General features: G+C 48.6%; 1 protein-coding gene across 1 annotated transcript; it reads left to right on the forward strand.

Moving 5' to 3' along the window:
- Window positions 1-7,762: 7,762 nt before the first annotated feature.
- On the forward strand, window positions 7,763-15,692 carry NENF (neudesin neurotrophic factor). Its single transcript, XM_036273024.1, has 4 exons — window positions 7,763-7,994; window positions 13,174-13,234; window positions 14,422-14,525; window positions 15,388-15,692. Exons 1-4 carry the CDS (start codon window positions 7,818-7,820, stop codon window positions 15,562-15,564), a joined length of 519 nt encoding a protein of 172 aa, XP_036128917.1. The 5' UTR covers window positions 7,763-7,817; the 3' UTR covers window positions 15,565-15,692.
- Window positions 15,693-16,028: the final 336 nt, after the last annotated feature.

Raw genomic sequence — 16,028 nt, forward strand, 5'->3', positions numbered from 1 at the left:
GATCCTGCAAAGACCCCTGTAAGGTGGGCAGTTTTCTCCCCATTTGATAGATGAGGAAACTGAGGTACTTTGTTTCACAAAGGATGTTGAAGAGGGCAGTGATCAAGTGAAGATTACTTAGTCCAGGAACGGACTATAGAATCTACGTTCTGTCCATTATTCCTGGGCAGACGCTTGGATTCACGACCTCTAGGTTCTTGTCCTGGCTCTGCCTCTCTCCTGCAGGTCTTACGATGATCTGAGCACTCTCTTCGCCTTGGAATGCAACTGCGAACCCTGACCTTCATGGGGCTTCTGAGAACCAAAATAGATCAGGCAGAAAAAACCCAAGGTGCTGTTCTCCACAGCAGAAGTCTCGCACCCTGAACTTGGTGGAGCATTGGATGTTTGCTCTGTGGCAGGGTGGACCTGAGGACCACATCTCCCCCTCCTCCCCACTGCCTGAAAAGCTGTTCTGTGTGGTTGCCCTGGGCTGCTTAGTGTTGAAGCAGATAAAGGTTGCTTATGCCTTGGTCAATGCTGCTCTGTGTCACCGACAGCTGCAGCCCTGCCACCCACTGCACTCAGACCACTCAGGGCCTCTTCCCTCCTCAGCAGCGACCACAGTAACACCAACCACATTAGAGCACCAAGGAACTCCCAGAGCGTTAGCAGTGAAAGGCCATCACCTCTCCTGACCACCCTCCCCCGCCCCAGGCTCTCTGCTGTTACATCTATTAAATGGGACAATATATATGGCACCTAACACATTGTAGGCATTCAACAAACATTTGTTAAATTTATGACTGGAACACTTATTCCAGCCATTACATTTAATACTTGCTTGCCAAAACAAATAACAACCATTAATTGCCTTACTGTTTTAATACAAGGTTGTTGCTAGAACAAGTCACACAATCGTAGAATTCTAGAGTTGGAAGGAACCAGGGAAATCTAGTCCAGCTCTATCATTCCCCTCTACTCTTTGCTGATATGGTCAAACTGGAAAATGATGGGCTCCCATATTGAAGGAGATACTAACTCGCACAGTGTTCAGCAGGGTTTAACAAATACAATGTGTTGGGCACTGAGATACCAGATGAATAGGGTACTCCAAGGTCCTTGCTTTTGTGGCTCTTCCATGCTAGAGTGGAGAGACGAATCATGAACACATAAATAGAATTTCTGTACCTGCTGTCCCCAGGTCCTTTCCCTCCTTCAAGCACACACCATCAGGCTTTCATGCTGTCCATTCCACTGAAATAGTGATTGTCATGTTCACAAATGATCTCTGAGTTGTCAGATCAGATGGCCATCTCCCATCCTCCTCTTTCTTGATCTAGAAGCTGCTTTGGACTCAACTGACTGTCCCCCACCTCTTTGTACACTTTCCTCCTGTCGCTCACAGGACCTCCTACACTGCCACATTGCCTCCCGCCTCACTCGCTGCTCCTTTTCAGTCTCCTTTGCTGGTTTGTCACTACAGGGTGGCAATCCCCAAGCTAGGCTTTGATCCGCCTTCTACTCACTTTCTAGGGGCTAGTGAAGTGGTCTTCTCTAGTCTCATGGTTTGAAGTGCCATCTACACCCTAAAGATTCCTGTTATGGATTGACCGGTGCCAATCCCAAAAAAAACATATTGAAGTCCTAACCCTGGTACCTCAGAATGTGACTTTATTTGGAAATAGGATTGTTGCAGATGTAATTAGTTCAGATGAGATCCTATCATACTAAGTAAGGTGATTGTGTCATCTCTTATGATTCCTGTCCTTACAAAAAGATGTAACATGAGGCGAAGATAGACACAGGGAAAAGTTCCTGGGATGATGAAAGCAGATTTCAGTGATGCAGCTGTAAGCCAAGGTGGCTTTAATCATTCACCTGCTGCCTTGGCTGGTTTGGCTCATCAGTTAGAGCATTGGCCAACAGACCAACGAGTTCAATTCCGGTCAAGGAAGGGCATGTATCTTGGTTGCGGTTTGTCCCTGGCCCAGGTCGGGGTTGTGCAGGAGGCAACCAGTTGATGTGTCTCTCTCACATCTCTCTCTCTCTCTCTCTCTCTCTCTCTCTCTCTCTCCCCCCCCCCTCACCCTCCCTTCCTCCTATTCAATCTGAAGATAAATGGAAAAATATCCTTGGGTGAAGATTTAAAAAAAAAATTATTCATCTGATGGTTATAGGTTGTGGCCTGGGAGACCAGGCTCCGTCCTTGGCCAAGCAACAAGCAGAATCCCAGGGCTTGCCAGCTACCACCAGAAACTAGGAAGAGGCAACAAAACATTCTATCCAGAATATTGGAGGGAGCATGACCCTACCAACACCTTGATCTCAAACTTCTAGTTTCCAGAACTGTGAGAGAATGAATTGCTGTTACTTTAAGCAGTCTAATTTATGGTATTTTGGTATGGCAGTCCTAGGAAATGAACATAATTCTCAACTGTATACAAATGAGTAACTCCTCCAGCTCTCCCCTGAGCCCAGGTTCACTCGTCCAACTGCCTAGGCATGTTCTCCACTGGATGCCCCCTGGCAGCAGCAGAGGGTAGCTACTGAAAGAATGGACCCGGCAACCAGAGAACCTGGTTCGAAGGCTCACCTCTGTCACTTACCAGCGCTGTGATCTTGGAAACTTCATTTAATCTCTCTGTGCCTCAGTTACCTCATATGTAAAATGGGAATACAGGGAGTCCTCGCTTACTATTGTGGATAGGTTCTGTGACTTTAAGTGAAATGATAGAAATTGAAGCCAATCTTACCGTAGCTATTAATGTAAACAAAAATGAAGTTCCTATGGCATTTCAACATCATAACAGAATTATGACGGTGAATGAAATGTTATTGGAGGACCTGCCGTATTACTATTACCTATTCATAGAGTTCAGAGAGGATTAATGGAGTCAGCGGCGGGGAAGTCCTTGGAACACCGTCTGGCACATTGTAAATAGTAGGTTAGTGTTACTGGTTCTTGAAAGGTTCAAAATGGAACTGTTGATCTTCCTATCCCAAATTCCCTCCCCTCCCAGTCTTTCTCACTGCCATAAACTCCATATTCCCCTCACTTTGACCAAACTCCGTAGTCATTTTCGGTTTCTCCCTTTCTCTGACACCCCACATCTAAATCAGCATATCCTGCTGGCTCTACTTTAAACATTTATTCAATCCGACCATATTCCACCACTGCCACCATCACCACCTTGGTGATGACATCCCACCAGCATTTCTCGTGGACTTTTCCGTCACCTCCTAGCTGGTCTCTCTCCTGCCACCCTTGCACCCTAAGGTCTATTCCCAACACAGCAGGCAAGGAGAACCTGCTAAACAAAGTCAGATGATATCACTCCTGGGCTCCAGCCCCACGAAAGCCAAAGTCCTTACAGTGGCCAACATGGCCCAACAGTATCTGTCCCGCAGCCCCCACCTTTCCTATTACTCTTCTCCTCACTCCCTCAGCCTCAATGTGCTGAGCCCAAGAGCCTTTGTACTGGCTGTTCCCTGTCCCTGGAATGCTCTTATCCTGGGCATCTATATGACTCACTTCCTTCAGTTCTTTCTTTAAATATCACCTTATCAGCGATGCCTCCTCTGAGCAGCCTGTAAATCAGCAGGCTCCATTGCTAGAACATCCCCTTACCCTGCTTTGTTTTCTCCTGAGTAGGTACCACCTTCTGACTTTCACTTATTTCCAATCTCCCTTCACTAGAATATAATTTCCGTGAAGGCAGGGTTCTTATGTGTTTTATTCATTGCTGTGTCCCAGTGCCTCTGACAGTGCCTGACATTTATTGGTCCTTAGTCATTTGAATAAATAAAATAGCTTCACATAGTGACAAAAGCTCTAAAGAAAATAAAAAGTGTATATAATAGAGAGCAATAGGGCAGCTATGGGGAGGTGCTGATCTATCTCACGGGAGTCAAGAGAGGCCTCGGGATGGTAGTGACTTGTGAGCTGAGACCTGAATGACAAGAAAGGGCCAGCACACAACGACTTGCACCCCAGGTAGAAGGCATTAGTAGAGTACAAAGGCCCAGGCTGGAACCCAAGTAGAAAGCAGGGATGGGGGGCTGGAGAAGACCAATGGAAGGCCACATAGGAGACAGAGTCAGAAGGGTAGGCAGAAGAGGCTGGGTTGTGCTGATCCTGGGCATGTTTGTTCTCAGATCCAGTCCTCGCCTCAGCTCTGGGTTGCAGGGATTAGCCCTGCAGGCTGGGTTCCCCTGGGTTCAGTCAAGAGGAAGCACTGTTGGAGGTTGGAGGGGGTCAGGCAAGGGAGAAGCCATTGTTTTCTTTCCTTTGCTGTCTGCCCCAGCAGCTTCGTTCCATGGCTCCAGCCCCTGCTGCAAAGTCTTTCTGTGGATCTAGCTTTAGCCAAGTGACCCAGGTCCCCAGACTCCAACATACTACCTCTTCCCTTCCACTAGCAGGATGTTGCTAATCTTCCCGCTATTGCTAATCTCAGGGATGCTTCTCAGCCTCTTCTACCACCTGTGTAACCAACTCCCTGCAATACAGCCACTCGGTTTTACTCAGAATAGTTTCCATTTTCCTTGCAGGTCACTGACTGATTTGTTTGGAAAAATGAACCTGGGTTCCGGTAGACAAGGACAATCAGGGGGATACCTGGAGGAATCCAAGGGCATATGAGCATGCTATTAAATTATAGACTTGTACTCAGCATCTCAGGGAGCAGGAAGTTAGATTTGATCAGTAGAATTATAGGGAGTATCTTTTGGCTTGAAGGAGTTCCTAACAAACAGAACTGTAGAGAGAAAAAGAGCTCAAGCAGAGAAGTAGCACAGGGTGTGCCAGGAATGTTATCACGGAACATGATGCATCAGGAAGGGGATGCTATTCCATTCAAAGCTTTACAAGGCCTCTTCTATCCTGGAGCTCCTGTGACACAGTGTGACATAGATACTGCACGCCGCAGCTCACACGGCCTTTTGCATCCCTACCCATTTTTAGATTCAACAAAATCCTATCAAGGAGGAGGCTGTTCTGGAAATTGTGATTCAGAGGGTGGACAGACCTGTGTAGGTCGCTCTGCAGCAGAAGTCCATTCTGTTGAATAAGAATACTTGGTGCAGTCACTGAAGGGGTTGTCGCCTGCTGATTGGAGGCATACTCTGGTCCACAGGGCCTGTGCTCAAGTCTTGGCAAGGTCACCTACTGTGTGACTTTAGGTAAGGTACTTAAGGTCTCTGCACTTCAGTTTCATCATCTGTAAAGTGGGAGATAATAATAGTACTTACTTCATAGAGTTAGAGTGAGGATAACATGAATTAATACATGTAAAAGTGCTGAACTAGTGTTTGGCACACAGTAAGCGCTGCACTGGTCTCCTGTGCCAGTTCTCCCAACCACAAAATGTTGGCAGGTCCCAAGAACTCAGTCCTTGGTCCCCTCCTTCTCTCTATCCACATGCACTTCCTTGACAATCTGATTTATTCTGTGGCTTTAAATATAGTCTATATGCTAATGATTCCAAAATGTATATTTCTAGCCTAGAACTCCACACTCATGTAGCCAACTATCAATTTGATACTTCCACTTAGATATCTAAGTTTCTCTAACAGAACAGGCCTGATCTTGATCTTCTCCCTCCAAACTAGCTCCTCCTACCACCACTCCTTATATAGTAAGTGGCCTCTGCATCCTTTCTGTTGCCCAGGCTAGAACCTTCAGGGTCATCCTCGACTCCTCTCTGTTTCTCAGACCCCACGTCTCATCTGTCAGCAAATCCTATTAACCACATCTTCAAAACAAATGACAATCCACCCACTTCTCCCCACCTTCCTTGCCACCACCCTGGTCCAAGCTACCATTATCCCTTGCCTGGGTTATTGTGGTAGCTCCTGCTTCAGTCTATCCTCAACACATAACCAGAGTCATTCTGTTAACATTTTAACTAATTCCTCTGTTCCATTCACTCTGTAAAAGCAAAGGTCTCTTAAAAATAAGCTGTGAGGCCCCATGAGATCTATTCCTCCTCTGTCCCGTTTAGTCACGCCCTGACCTCCTACCCCTCTTCTCTCCATCAAGCAGGGCACCCTCCTCCAGCATATATGCACAGAACTTTCCCTTCCCAGGACTCTCCTTCCCAGGGGTCCCTCTCCCCTCCAAACCCCTCCCTTAGTTATTATTATTATTTTTTTATCCTCACCCGAGGACATTTTTCCATTTTTTGTACAGATAGAGCGGGAGGGAGAGAGAGGGAGAGAGAGAGGGAAACATCGATGTGAAAGGGACACATCGAGTGGCTGCCACCCGCACGACCAACCAGGGCCTGGGACAAACTGCAACCGAGGTACATGCCCTTAGCGGGAACCGAACCCGGGTCTCTCCGGACCGCAGGCGGACACTCCAACCGCTGAGCCAAACCGGCCAGGGCTCCCTTAGTTTTTTATACTAATACTACCTTCTCAGTGGGGCCTTCCCTGGTCAATCAATTTTATTTAATTTTAATTTCTTTTCTTTATTGATTTTTACAGAGAGAAGAAGGAGAGAGAGAGAGAAACATCGATGAGAAAGAACGCCTCCTGCATGCCCCACATTGGGGATGGGGCCCACAACCTGGGCATGTGCTCTGATAAGGAATCCAACCAGCAACCTCTTGATACATGGGTTGACACTCAACCACTGAGCCACATGGGCTAGGCTAGTCAGTCAGTTTTATTTATTTTAATTTTTTTTTATATTCTGTTCAGATAGAGTGGGTAGGAGAGAGAGAGAGAGACATCGACGTGAAAGGGACACATCGAGTAGTTGCCACCCGCACGACCCTGCCCACACGACCCAACCAGGGCCAGAGACAAACTGCAACCGAGGCACGTGCCCTTAGCGGGAACCGAACCCGGGTCCCTCTGGACTGCAGGCCGAAGCTCTAACCACTGAGCCAAACAGGCCAGGGCTAGTCAGTCAGTTTTAAATTGCAACCACCAACGCTCCCCGTTTCTTTGCACTGCTTAATTTCTTTCCCTAGTATTTGTTGCCATCTAACATACTACTTATGTATCTTACTTCTTGTCATCTCGTCCACAGATTGTCATTTCACCCACAGACTGTAAGCTCCATGTAGGCGTGGATCAGTCCTGTTCAGGGATGTATCCCCAGGGAGTTCAGAAAGTATGTGCTAAATAAATTCATGAAGGAAGACTTGCACAAATGTTAGTTATTATTACTTCAGTGCATATCTGTACTGTGCCCTACCCTTTGCAAAAATCCCCATGGGGACCCGAAATTTAAACGCAACTGGAAAGAAGAAAAAGAATCAGCCCAAAGTACAAGTGGATTAATAAAGTTGAGGTCCTAGTTCGTAAATACAGGGGTGGGCAAAAGTACGTTGACAGTTGTGAGCACGAAAAACACACAGTTTGTTCTTGTGTTATTACTTATTGCATTATTTTCCAGACAAACAACTGTAAACCTACTTTCGCCCAGCCCTGTATACCTTCCCAGGGTCTGGCATGCTGGGCTGTGTCATCTATCAAGGAACTTCTGTAACCTACGTGGCTCTTTGGCTCAACTTCCAGTCCGCAGTTTGGAGTCTGGAGCGTCGGGTTAAAGCCCTGGTGCAAGTTCCCAGCAGCGCGGTGCAGGCCAACTCCAGTCCGGGACGCGGGCCAGAGGGCCGGGGTCTGGGCAGTGGGCGGGAGGGGGCGGGGTCTGGGCAGTGGGCGGGAGGGGGCGGGGTCTGGGCCGCAGACGGAGGGAGGGGGCGGGGTCTGGGCCGTAGGGGGCGGGGTCTGGGCCGTGGGCGGGAGGGGGCGGGGTCTGGGCCGTGGGCGGGAGAGTGGGCCGGCTGCCCTGGCTGCCCCTGGCCCAGCTCGGCGCGCTCAGCATGGCGGGCCCGGCGCCTGGGCGGCGGCTGCGACCGCTGGCCGCACTGGCCCTGGTCCTGGCGCTGGCCCCGGGGCTGCCCGCAGTCGGGGCCGGGCAGACGCCGCGCCCCGCCGAGCGGGGGCCCCCGGTGCGGCTCTTCACCGAGGAGGAGCTGGCCCACTACGGCGGGGAGGAGGTACGCGGGGAGTGCGGCCGAGGGCCCCGGGGCCGTCCGTTCTCGAGGTGAGGGAGTCCCGGGCCCCAAGGCCGCCGACGCCCTGGAGGAAGCCTGGGCCCGGCGGGCGCCCCCTCCCGGAGCCCGGGCTCTGAGCTGGGCGCCAGGCCTGCCGGGCCTCCTCTCTCCGAGCCCGGATGGCCTGGAGATATCCTCAGCTGTGGGGGCGCCCTGCTTCCCCCCTTCACCAAACCAGATAGTCCCACCCGGGGCTTCCCTCTCTTTTCCCACAAGCTGCCACCTTAAGACGCAATTTGGCTGGTGGTCTATAAGGAACCTCATAATTTTAGGGGGCAGACACTTCTACCTACTCTTCGAGGGGAGTGGCAGGCGAGAGAGGGAGGGACAAAGCCTGCTCCTGGGTGAGAATTGGGGCTCGCCCAGGGATGATCCAGGCTTTCCCCGCACTTCGGTTTTCCTGCCCCTGTGTCCCAGGTTTCCTCTGCAGCTGACTCCTCAAACCTGCTGTTCATGCCGGTGCCCCTGGGGCTGGGCAGGAGGCGGGTCGAGGGGGAGATCGGAGCTGAGGGAAAGATTCCCCCCAACATACCACATCAGGCAGGAGTCTGGAGGTGTCTAGGAAACACCTCACAATCACCTGTCTATTTGGGCTGAGGCTTGGAGGTGTGGAAACTAGATGCTGCACATGAGAAGGGTCATAGGGGGGCGAGGGGGCATTTTGGTGGGGAGATCATGTACCAGAGCATTTCAGAGTTGATCAACACCAACTCCCTGCTTTTACACAGGAGGAAACTCAGGCATGCCACCAGTTAGTGGTAGAATGAGAACGGGACCAGTGTTCTCGTGTTAAAACCCTCTGGCCAGGGCTCCCTCACCGCTGAGTTAAATAGTCTTAGACTAGGTTTGAAAGGGGACCTAGAAACCTGGCCCTTAGGCAGTGACGCTAGTTTGGGCACCATTATAAAGAGAGGTTGGGTTAGAAGAAGGTTGAGTCAGTGAGAACACAGAGGTAGGGAGACTGGGATATGACAAGATGTTCAGATGGTAGAGGGTCAGGGAATCTGCAAGAAAGTTAACTTAGCAGGCCGGCTCTCCTTGAAGGGCCTGCTAGCTAGCAAGAGTGGCTGTCGGCTGGTGTCTGGATTTCCAGGTGTTCCATACTTCCCCAGCGGACAAGGGTGGCTCAGGCTGGGCTCTTTGTACGAGAAGTGTGTCTGTATTGAACCCTGCCTGGCAGAGAGGGCCTGCATGGCCAGGGCGCAGTAAAAACCTTGGCTCAAGTCTCTAATGGGCTTCCCTGGGCAGAAACATGGCACACATGTTGCTGCATTTTGTTGCTGGAAGAGTGTGCTCTGTGTGACCCTCCCAGGAGGGAGAGGGCATAAGGAAGTCTGCACATAGGTTCCTCCAGACCAGCGAATTTCAACGGGTATGCTGCAGGAATTTTTAAAACGTGCAATACCTGACTATTGAGTCAGGAGCACTGACCTCTTTTCCCATAGATTGTCAAAAGTAAAAAATGACAACAGCCCTGGCCGATTTGGCTCAGTGGTTAGAGTGTCAGCCTGTGGTCCAGAGAGACCCGGGTTTGGTTCCCGCTAAGGGCACGTACCTCAGTTGCAGTTTGTCCCTGGCTCCGGTTGGGGTTGTGTAGATGGCGGCCACTCGATGTGTCCCTTTCACATCAATGTTTCTCTCTCTCCCTCCCTCCCACTCTATCTGAACAAAAAAATGGAAAAATGTCCTCGAGTGAGGATAAAAAAAAATGACAACAGTCAACACAACAATAGCCATCTGGTATTAATGAATCAAAATTATACCTATTTTTATTGTCCTATTGGCAAAAATATATATTTTTTGGCTAGCTGCAGAAGTTTAGTAATTAGTTTGTGAATGCAGTGAGATTAAAAAGGCTGAAAATCACTGCTCTGGACTACCTGTGCCCTTTTCCTTTACGAAAGGCTGCGTATCCTTACTACATCACTGTAATAAATCCTGAGTACAACCTTCTGCTGACTTCTGAGTCCTTGGTGTGAATCTCCAAACATGGGGGTAATCTTGGGGTCCCCCGGTGCAGAACCCAAGGAAAGAGAGTTCAATGTGGAGGGTACGAACAGCAGCAGTACCAGCGACTGCAGGATGGGGACTGAGGAAAGATCTATGGCTTTTTAAGATGATGTAATTGATTGATACTTAGCTGAGGGAAGGAGAGCGGGAAGCTTGAGATGAAAACAGGGTAAGGAAAGAGGATTTGGGTATGGAACCCACTGGCAGAGAGAGGAAGGGAGGAGGGGGACAGTTGAAATTGGTTTATGTAATCATGGGGGCTGGCTAGGCAAGTCTGAAATCTGTAGGGCAGGCTGTAGGAAGGGTGGTTCTGAAACCTTGAGCTGGAGCTGATGCCACAGCCCACTGGTGAATTTCTTCCTTAGGATAATCTCAACTCTGTTCTTAGGGCCTTTCAGCTGATGTGATCAGGCCAACTAGGATTATCCAGGATAATCTTCTTTACTCAAAATCAACTGATTGTTGATGTTGATCACATCTATAAAATACCTTCATAGCAACACCTCAGTAAGTGTTTGGTTGAATAACTGGACACGTGAAACCGACCATCATAATGGCTATAATAAGAGTTCCTACTCTATATAGGTTTTTGTGAGAATGAAATGAGATGGTGATGTGCAAAGTGCTTAGCATAGGCTTGGTGTAGTCTTAGCATAGTAAGCCTGAATAAATCTTAACTGCTATTACTTTTACTAACTTATTATTAAAGATGTAAGCAAGAGGCAGTATAGCAGGTCCACAGTGCTCATGCAATTCAGAAATTGAATAAGCTCCGAAAACCCGAAGGTTTTTCTAATAAGTCATTTGACAGCAAAACCAGGTTCCAGAACCTCCTCCCTCTCACTGGCTCTGTGACGCTGGGCAAATACATAACCCCACTTGATAAGTAACCAAAGTTGAGGAACAAATAATCACAGTGAAGGAAAGGCAGTAAATCATTCCCAAGAAAAATGCAGTCTGCCAGCTGGGTAAGTCATGCCATTAAAAACAAGATGAGGGCCCTGGCCAGTGAGGCTCAGTTGGTTGGGCATCATCCCATGTACCAAAAGGTCGCTGGTTCGATTCCCAGTCAGGGCACATGCCCAGGTTTCAGACTCAATCCCATCAGGGGAAGGGGGGTGGCTTGGGGGCAGCCGATCCATGTTTCACTCTCATGGCAATGTTTTTCTCTCTCTAAAAATCAATAAAAATATATTTTTAAAAAGAGCTTAAAAACAAAAAACAAACCCAAAATGAGGCAGAGCAAACATCCACAAAGTCAACAGAAGTTCTGGGGACTATTTGTAGGAGCTGATTAGGGAATAACAACCACTACCCATTTACTGGGCTTCTGTGCTACGCCAGCTGTGCTCATGGACACGCTTTCCTGCAGCATCTGCAAGGTCAGCAGGTGTTACCCTATTTAACAGTTAGGGAAACTGAGGCCTGAGACGCTATGTGACGTTATGTACCTATGCTTCTTTGGCCTAGTTGCTTAACTTCCCTGAGCCCCAGCTTCTCTATCTGTTAAATGTGGTCGTGAAAGCACTTGACCTTAAGCGTTATGAGGTCCACCCTAGAGAAGGCCAAGCAGCATGTTCTTGGAGATTCTGAAATTCTATACACCCAGCTGTGATTCCCACCCTCACTCCAGCCTGTGGGCCACCTGACTGGTGTCCCTGTACCTGGATGGGACTCAGACAAAGGAAAGACCAGGTCCTGGGTGTCCTAGAACTGCCAGTCACCCCAACCAGAGCCCGGCTTTATGAAAGTTAGAAAATCCATACCATTCGTTATTCTCTTTTGGGAGAAAGTTAAGGTAACATTGTATACACAGGAATACAGCAAAAAAAAAAAAAAATGAAGTATAGCCCTGGCCGGTTTGGCTCAGTGGTTAGAGTGTCAGCCTATGGTCCAGAGAGACCCGGGTTCGGTTCCCACTAAGGGCACGTACCTCGGTTGCAGTTTGTCTCCGGCCTTGGTTGGTTGTGCAGGTGGCAGCCACTCGATGTGTCCCTTTCATGTCGATGTTTCTCTATCTCTCTCTCTTCCTCTCTCTCCCTCCCACTCTACCTGGACAAAAAAATGGAAAAATGTCCTTGGGTAAGGATAAAAAAATAAAAAAGAAAGTATAACATTTCTCAGAATTGTGGAAAAACAGCATTACTTATATTTTCCTAGCATGATAAATGGTTTTTTGAAGGACAAACTGGTCAACTATACAACTGATTACATTGTTCATATACTTTGGCCCAGGAATTCCACATATTGAAATAGTCCTCAAAGAAATAACTCACCAAATTAGTAACTTGTAGAAAGATATTCATAATGCTGCTATTTATAGTTCTAAGAAATTAGGAACAACCCAAACAGAAGAATACCTAAACAAACAAGTACACAGTATCACTAATATAAAATATAGCTATTTAAGTGACAGCCATTTGGTTATTTCAATACATGGAAATGCTTATATGAAGTAATATTACCTATAAGAAGCAAAACATAAAATAGATCATTTACAATGACTACATCCATCTATGTACGTTGACGAAGATGAAGGAAAATTGGGAATGGTTTAAATAATTCATCATTTAATATTCTTTTTTTTTTTTTTTTTATCCTAACCCGAGGACATTTTTCCATCCTTTGTACAGATAGAGTGGGAGGGAGAGAGAGAGAGAGAGAAACATCGACGTGAAAGGGACACATCGAGTGGCTGCCACCCGCACAACCAACCAGGGCCGGGGACAAACTGCAACCGAGGTACATGCCCTTAGCGGGAACCGAACCCGGGTCTCTCCGGACCGCAGGCTGATGCTCTAACCGCTGAGCCAAACTGGCCAGGGCTATTTAATATTCTTTTGAAGTTTTACCTACATAGAGTTGCTTCAGTTCCTGACTTTTAAAAAAGAACAGCATATCCGTGGGTGTGTTGTGACATTTCTAACTGTTCCAAGTGTGCGCGAGTGGGCACAGCGCTGCAGGTAGGGCGAGCTCTCCGAGGGCCGGCCGGGGAAGGCGCTTTGTGAGCCGCCGCCCTGTGCACAGCCCAGGCGCGAAGAGGTTTTACCAGCTGGAGATGGACAAGCTGGGCTCCTCCTCGGCTCCTCACAGTTTCTCTCCTGCTTTCTAGGAAGATCAGCCCATCTACATGGCAGTGAAGGGAGTGGTGTTTGATGTCACCTCTGGGAAGGGTAAGTGGTTGGCTTTATGCTATTTATTTCTGGGGAGCCCAACAGCCAGAGTAGGCACTGGAAGGGGCTCTGGGCAAGTCCTTTTCCCCTCGATGAAATGAACACTCTCTTTTTGTTGTTGTTAATCCTCACCTGAAAATATTTTTTTCCACTGATTTTTAGAGAGTGGAAGGGGGCGTGGGGAAGAGAGAGACACCGATTGGTTGCCTCCTGCATACTCCCTGACTGGGGCCTGGGGTTGAACCTCAACCCAGGTATGTGCCCTTGACTGGGAATGGAAACCTTGACCCTTGGGTTTGTGGCCGACGCTCTAACCATTGGACTACACCAGCCAGGGCTGGAGTGAGCAATCTTTGTCGGTGTTGCACTTCAACAGTTTTTTCCTAGTAAGTCATGCTCCTGCTCAAGAGCCTTCCATGGTTCCCTTTCCTAGTGAATCAGATTCATGTTTGATGACTTACCCTGACTGAAGGAGTGAGAGGAAAAGTGTTAGCAAGAGTTGGGATCATAGAACATTGTAGAACATTATAATGCTGTCTCATGGTTTCCCAGCTGGGACCTACAAGTGATCCCGGTTCACTGTTTGTCTGATACCAAACAAAAGATGTTGAACAGAAATAAACTAGGTCCTACTAACATTTAAGAAGGCTAAACATTTTTCTTGTTTGGATTTTAAATATATATATATATTTTTTTATCCTCACCCGAGAACATTTTTCCATTTTTTGTTCAGATAGAGCGGGAGGGAGAGAGAGGAAGAGAGAGAGAGAGAGAAACATCGATGTGAAGGGACACATCGAGTGGCTGCCACCCGCACGACCAACCAGGGCCGGGGACAAACTGCAACCGAAGTACGTGCCCTTAGCGGGAACCGAACCCGGGTCTCTCTGTACCGCAGGCCGACACTCCAACCGCTGAGCCAAACCGGCCAGGGCTGGATTTTAAATATTTTTAAATATTTTATTTTTAAAAAGTCACCTCTCAGCCCAGCATGTGTGACTTACCGCAAATTCTGCATTAGTGGAATCCACACTGATGGCTGGGGGCCTATTGGACTTCACACCCTCGCAGCCTTCCCCCTCCAAGGGCCGGAACCTCTTTTCGGATTGGGTTGGATCTCAGACCCCCCCCACCACTCCTGTGCGTGCACATCCACACTCGCAGCCTTTCCTTCCTCCCCACCTCAGAGTTTTACGGACGAGGAGCCCCCTACAATGCCTTGACCGGGAAGGACTCCACCAGAGGGGTAGCCAAGATGTCCTTGGATCCTGCAGACCTCACCCATGACACTGTGAGCCAGATTATGAGCCTTTGTCAAATGTTCCACCCACTTAGCCATGCCCCCCCCCCCCTTTTTAACCTCTGGGCAATAGCAAAGCTTCCTAACTAGCCTACCTTCCAGTCCACTGGTTTCTTGAAGTAGATATCCTGCTGTGCATTCCTACTCAGAAGCCTCCCCTGGCTCCTCAGGGTCAAGTCCCAACTCCTGTGACCTTGTAATCAAATTCAGTAAGCTTCACAATGTGGCTCCAACATGCTTTGGCAGCCCCAGCCCCTTTTACACCCTGCACCTGCCACCTCGCCTCTTACAGATTTGTTGTTAGTTTCTGAGACCACTCCCCAGGCCACTCGAAGCTCAGGGGATGATAGGTTGAGAAGCCAAGTCTCCCCCACGCTCATATTTCTGTGAAGGAGAATGCCCCCCCTCCAGTGTCTGTAATCCCAACAGGAAGGCCGGCACTCACCCGGGCTGTGCTCAGAGGAGTCAGACACTTAAGCTGCAACGTTCCAGAAACAAATGAAGACATCAAGGAGGGGAAGGGTGTATACATCTTAATGGGAGGAGTGTAGGGAGCAGGGGAATTAATCAGTGCACCCCCATCCTACCCCAGGCTGGGTGTTCTTGTGATTGAATTCCTACATCAGTCAAAGAGCAAAATAGTGAAGCCATTGCTCCCCCCACATCCCTCCCCATCCCTCTCCAGAGGGTTGTCTCTTAGAAAGTCAGCAGTCTGTTATTTGATTTGTTGAGGTATTTTTTCTCTTGCACTAGGAGTGGGTGTGGGGAGAGTAGGGCGGAGATGGCGAGAGGCTGTGCCGAGCACTATTCCCTCATCCCCACCCACCACGTTTCTTGGGTTTTTCTCCCTAAGACGGGCCTCACGGCTGAGGAGCTGAAATCCCTGGATGACGTCTTCACCAAAGTGTACAAAGCCAAGTATCCCATTGTTGGCTACACGGCACGAAGAATTCTCAACGAGGACGGCAGCCCCAACCTGGACTTCAAGCCTGAAGACCAGCCCCATTTTGACATCAAGGATGAGTTCTGAGGTTCTATCTATAGGAGCAGGTGTTTGGGAGGGTGAGGCAGGGAGATGCTGCAGGGCGAAATCTGCAAAATGGGCTGCCTGGGTCTCTGGTCACCCGGATCTGAATAAAGCAGACATTTGACCTGGAATGTAAAACACCTTTATTGTCCTTGGTCAAGTGTTCTATCCACCTGTGTATCCTGCCCACACACCAGCCAGGGTGGAAATAACAGCCTCATAAGTGTCAACATTGACCTTCTGGGTGGTTGAATTAACCGGTGACTTTTATTTCTTCTTTATATTTTTCTGTACTTGCCAAATTTCCTGTGACCATGTATGCTTTAGAAGAAGCACAAAATAAACTTATTTTCACAAAAGAAGGATTCTTCCACATACTCCCTCTCCTTGGAGCCTCATCAGCACCACTTATAAAGGGGCAGCCTTTGCTGTCCTTCATCCTTTCTCTCTTCCCTGCAGTGAGGGGG

The sequence above is a fragment of the Molossus molossus genome, unplaced genomic scaffold (assembly GCF_014108415.1).
Source record: "Molossus molossus isolate mMolMol1 unplaced genomic scaffold, mMolMol1.p scaffold_m16_p_20, whole genome shotgun sequence".
Classification (NCBI taxonomy): Eukaryota; Metazoa; Chordata; class Mammalia; order Chiroptera; family Molossidae; genus Molossus; species Molossus molossus.

Coding starts and splice junctions, on each gene's coding strand:
- NENF (XM_036273024.1), top strand. CDS start 7,818: ATGGCGGGCCCGGCGCCTGGGCGGCGGCTGCGACCGCTGGCCGCACTG. Junction 7,995..13,173: donor CCCACTACGGCGGGGAGGAG/GTACGCGGGGAG, acceptor CCTGCTTTCTAG/GAAGATCAGCCCATCTACAT. Junction 14,526..15,387: donor CAGACCTCACCCATGACACT/GTGAGCCAGATT, acceptor TTTCTCCCTAAG/ACGGGCCTCACGGCTGAGGA.